The 5,194-nt window shown below is 44.1% G+C and overlaps 1 protein-coding gene across 1 annotated transcript; it reads left to right on the plus strand.

Annotated features, from left to right (window-relative positions):
- Nucleotides 1-3,404: 3,404 nt before the first annotated feature.
- LOC135541205 (protein FAM163A-like) lies at nt 3,405-4,896 on the plus strand. The gene is made up of 4 exons (XM_064967310.1): nt 3,405-3,468; nt 3,574-3,694; nt 3,830-4,015; nt 4,150-4,896. The coding sequence occupies exons 2-4, from the start codon at nt 3,602-3,604 to the stop codon at nt 4,423-4,425; spliced, it is 555 nt and encodes a 184-aa protein (XP_064823382.1). The 5' UTR covers nt 3,405-3,468; nt 3,574-3,601; the 3' UTR covers nt 4,426-4,896.
- The last annotated feature ends 298 nt before the right edge of the window (nt 4,897-5,194 follow it).

Raw genomic sequence — 5,194 nt, forward strand, 5'->3', positions numbered from 1 at the left:
TTTCCTCAATTAAGTTAGAAAAATAGGATGATCGAGCAGCAGTAAGGGCTCTTCGGTACTGCACGGTACTGTCTTTCCAAGCTAGACGGAAGACTTCCAGTTTGGTGTGGCGCCATTTCCGTTCCAATTTTCTGGAAGCTTGCTTCAGAGCTCGGGTATTTTCTGTGTACCAGGGAGCTAGTTTCTTATGAGAAATGTTTTTAGTTTTTAGGGGATGCAACTGCATCTAGGGTATTGCGCAAGGTTAAATTGAGTTCCTCAGTTAGGTGGTTAACTGATTTTTGTCCTCTGGTGTCATTGGGTAGACAGAGGGAATCTGGAAGGACATCAAGGAATCTTTGTGTTGTCTGTGAATTTTTAGCACGACTTTTGATGTTCCTTGGTTGGGGTCTGAGCAGATTATTTGTTGCAATTGCAAACGTAATAAATGGTGGTCCGATAGTCCAGGATTATGAGGAAAAACATTAAGATCCACAACATTTATTCCATGCGACAAAACTAGGTCCAGCGTATGACTGTGACAGTGAGTGGGTCCAGAGACATGTTGGACAAAACCCACTGAGTCGATGATGGCTCCGAAAGCCTTTTGGAGTGGGTCTGTGGACTTTTCCATGTGAATATTAAAGTCACCAAAGATTAGAATATTATCTGCTATGACTACAAGGTCCGATAGGAATTCAGGGAACTCAGTGAGGAACGCTGTATATGGCCCAGGAGGCCTGTAAACAGTAGCTATAAAAAGTGATTGAGTAGGCTGCATAGATTTCATGACTAGAAGCTCAATAGACGAAAACGTAATTTTTTTTTTTGTAAATTGAAATTTGCTATCGTAAATGTTAGCAACACCTCCGCCTTTGCGGGATGCACGGGGGATATGGTCACTAGTGTGGCCAGGAGGTGAGGCCTCATTTAACACAGTAAATTCATCAGGCTTAAGCCATGTTTCAGTCAGGCCAATCACATCAAGATTATGATCAGTGATTAGTTCATTGACTATAATTGCCTTTGAAGTAAGGGATCTAACATTAAGTAGCCCTATTTTGAGATGTGAGGTATCATGATCTCTTTCAATAATGACAGGAATGGAGGTGGTCTTTATCCTAGTGAGATTGCTAAGGCGAACACCGGCATGTTTAGTTTTGCCCAACCTAGGTCGAGGCACAAACACGGTCTCAATGGTGATAGCTGAGCTGACTACGCTGACTGTGCTAGTGGCAGACTCCACTATGCTGGCAGGCTGGCTAACAGCCTGCTGCCTGGCCTGCACCCTATTTCATTGTGGAGCTAGAGGAGTTAGAGCCCTGTCTATGTTGGTAGATAAGATCAGAGCACCCCTCCAGCTTGGATGGAGTCCGTCACTCCTAAGCAGGTCAGGCTTGGTCCTGTTTGTGGGTGAGTCCCAGAAAGAGGGCCAATTATCTACAAATTCTAACTTTTGGGAGGGGCAGAAAACAGTTTTCAACCAGCGATTGAGTTGTGAGACTCTGCTGTAGAGCTCATCACTCACCCTAACTGGGAGGGGGCCAGAGACAATTACTCGTTACAATTACTTGTTGTGTGATGAACTGCGTGGACATGGTCCATAGAGAAAGAAGGAGGTGAGGAGAAGAGGAGGAGTAGCGAGGGTAGAAGGTTGGGAGAAGGAGAGAGAGAGAGGGGGGGGGGGAAGAGAGAAAGGCAGAGAGAGAAAGAGAGATGGAGATTTCACATTGCTTTTAACGGCATCAACCTGCCCATGCTGTATATAATTTAGAGCAGTGGTGACATAGAGGAGGAGCTGTCTGATGGACACAGATGCAGGCACGCACACAGATTTCTGGAATGCCCCTTCTCTCTCTCTCTCTCTCTCTCTCTCTCAATTAAATTAAATTCAAGGGGCTTTATTGGCATGGGAAACATATGTTAACATTGCCAAAGCAAGTGAGGTAGATAATATACAAAAGTGACATAAACAATTAAAATTAACAGTAAACATTTAATATATAGAAGTTTCAAAATAATAAAGACATGACAAATGTCATATTATGTATATATACAGTCTTGTAATGATGTACAAATGGTTAATGTACAAAAGGGAAAATAAATATGCATAAATATTGGTTGTATTTACAATGGTGTTTGTTCTTCACTGGTTGACCTTTTCTTGTGGCAACAGGTCACACATCTTGCTGCTGTGATGGCACACTGTGTTATTTCACCCAGTAGATAAGGGAGTTTATCAAAATCGGGTTTGTTTGTGGATCTGTGTAATCTGAGGGAAATATGTCTCTCTAATATGGTCATACATTGGGCAGGAGGTTAGGAAGTGCAGCTCAGTCATCACCTCATTTTGTAAGCAGTGTGCACATAGCCTGTCTTCTCTTGAGAGCCATGTCTGCCTACGGCGGCCTTTCTCAATAGCAAGGCTATGCTCACTGAGTCTGTACATAGTCAAAGCTTTCCTTAAGTTTGGGTCAGTCACAGTGGTCAGGTATTCTGCCACTGTGTACTCTCTGTTTAGGGCCAAGTAGCATTCTAGTTTGCTCTGTTTTTTTGTAAATTCTTTCCAATGTGTCAAGTAATTATCTTTTTGTTTTCTCATGATTTGGTTGGGACTAATTGTGTTGCTGTCCTGGGGCTCTGTGGGGTGTGTTTGTGTTTGTGAACAGAGCCCCAGGACCAGTGTGCTTAGGGGACTCTTCTCCAGGTTCATCTCTCTGTATGTGATGACTTTGTTATGGAAGGTTTGGGAGTCACTTACTTTTAGGTGGTTGTAGAATTTAACGTCTCTTTTCTAGATTTTGATAATTAGTGGGTATCGGCCTAATTCTGCTCTGCGTGCATTATTTGGTGTTCTACTTTGTACACGGAGGATATTTTTGCAGAATTCTGCATGCAGAGTCTCAATATGGTATTTGTCCCATTTTGTGAATTCTTGGTTGGTGAGCGGACCCCAGACCTTACAGCCATAAAGGGCAATGGGTTCTATAACTGATTCAAGTATTTTTAGCCAGATAGAATTGGTATGTTGAATTTGATGTTCCTTTTGATGGCATAGAATGCCCATCTTGCCTTGTCTCTCAGATCGTTCACAGCTTTGTGGAAGTTACCTGTGGCGCTGATGTTTAGGCCAAGGTATGTATAGTTTTTTGTGTTCTCTTGGGCAACAGTGTCTAGATGGAATTTGTATTTGTGATCCTGGCGACTGTACCTTTTTTGGAACACCATTATATTGATCTTACTGAGATTTACTCTCTCTCTCTCTCTCTTCCTCTCTCTTCCTCTTCCTCTCTCTTCCTCTTCCTAGCATTTTATTTCACGATGAATAAGATTGTATGGACAGATCCTAGATCAGCTATCATATCCTGAGGCATATGGTAGACACGGGCCCTGGCCTTAGTTCATTTAGATCATAGTTCTATCCCAACCAAACTAATTTAGGTCCTTTTATTGTCTTTGTCCTTGCAGGTATAGAACCCATTGCTGAACGTAAGTACTACACTCCTTTAATGTCCTGTCAAGTTGTAGTTAAGAACATAGAGTATAACTAACTTCTTCTCTCTCTCTCTCCCCTCCCTCTCTCTCTTACTCCAGGGTTTGATGGAGAGTTGTAACCAGTTTAATGTCAGCAGGAACAGTAGTAATAAGTGGAGGACTTCTCGCCACAGTCATCCTGCTCTGCATTGTAGCAGTGCTGTGCTACTGCAGGCTCCAGGTAACTGTGTGTGTGTGTCCATGTGACTGTGTGTATGTTTGTGTGTGCGTGTGCCCGTGTGTGTGTTTTATCTGCACAGTCTTTCATGAACAATAGCTGATTGCAACAAAACCTCCCCCCCTTCACCAATTCCAGTACTACTGCTGTAAGAAAAATGAGTCGGAGGTGGACTTTGCTTCCATGGCTGGAGGAGGTGACAGAACGGGAGGAGGAGAAGGGGATGCTCAAGGGGAGGTTCAGGCTCACTTTGCCTGCAATGCCTGCAGCGCCCCTGGGATGGACAGCCTCGCTGTCACCCCTCTCTGCCTGGAGCCCCTGGAGGTTAGAGTACAGGACTAACACAAAACCCTAGACCTAAACCTAGAGCTACAGTAGGCAGTTGATCCATACATAGAATTTGAATGACTCATTCTATTTCAATCATTCTATTTCTATGGTGATTGTGTGTGTTCCAGGTGGGCCCTCCCCCCAACTACTGCCCCACCTGCTCCCCCTTCTGGCTACACCCGGGACTTAGTGACGAGCTGCACAACGGAACCGAGCGGCTGGGATTCCATACGTATCACTATGACAACCCCGGACTGTGTCAATCACTGCCCCTGTCAGACACGCCGCAGGCGCCCTTCTTTTTGACCCAGCCCGGCCAATCCCCTTTGAGCTACTATAGCCCCGTTGACATCCACCCTAACACACCCTGCAGTAACAGACGCCCCTACAGCACACCGGTTTGACGCACATGGACACACACACACACACACACACACTGACGTCACACACGCACTCATACAAACACTCCTTCTCCCAGGGGAAAGAGACCCAGAGACATCTAGAGTACCACCCATCCAGGGGAGAGAGACACACACTGAACCCACTGACGGAGCCTCCTGATCGGGACAGAACTACATACGGACCCTTGTCTGGTGCAGCGGTGTGGAGGTCTGGTCATCTGGTAAACCCTACAGTGGAGGAGATGTTGGGTTTGACTATGGGAGATTACTACAGATGATGGGAGAAGATAGACGAGAGCAGCAACACACTGTTGTTTCTCTCTCTTTCTCTCGATCTGTCTTTCTCTCCCTCCTTTTCCATCATCTCTCTCCTCTGCCTGAAACCTGATAATGTGAACGACGTGACTGACATGAGGGCTATATGTGTTTTCATTGTAAGTTTGTAAGATTTTTTTTTCTTCCAGAGTTTAAAGGAGCAGTATGTCCCTGGTTGACCCTTAGAAAATAAAACATTTGCAGTTTTACATGTGATTTAAAAAAATATATATATTGTAAGGGGATATCCGGATGCATTATATATAATCCTGGCTAAAACAATACAAACACACAAACATTTTAGCCAACGAGGGCATCTGTTTGTCCAATTCTATGATGTTTCACTTAGCCCTTACCCTTCAGTCCTTCAAAACAGAGATTCTGTACACTTACTAAAATATGTTCATCATGACACTGTTGATAATATAGACTAGTATTGATAAAAGAGATTTGACTG

The sequence above is a fragment of the Oncorhynchus masou genome, chromosome 6 (genome assembly GCF_036934945.1).
Source record: "Oncorhynchus masou masou isolate Uvic2021 chromosome 6, UVic_Omas_1.1, whole genome shotgun sequence".
Lineage (NCBI taxonomy): Eukaryota > Metazoa > Chordata > Actinopteri > Salmoniformes > Salmonidae > Oncorhynchus > Oncorhynchus masou.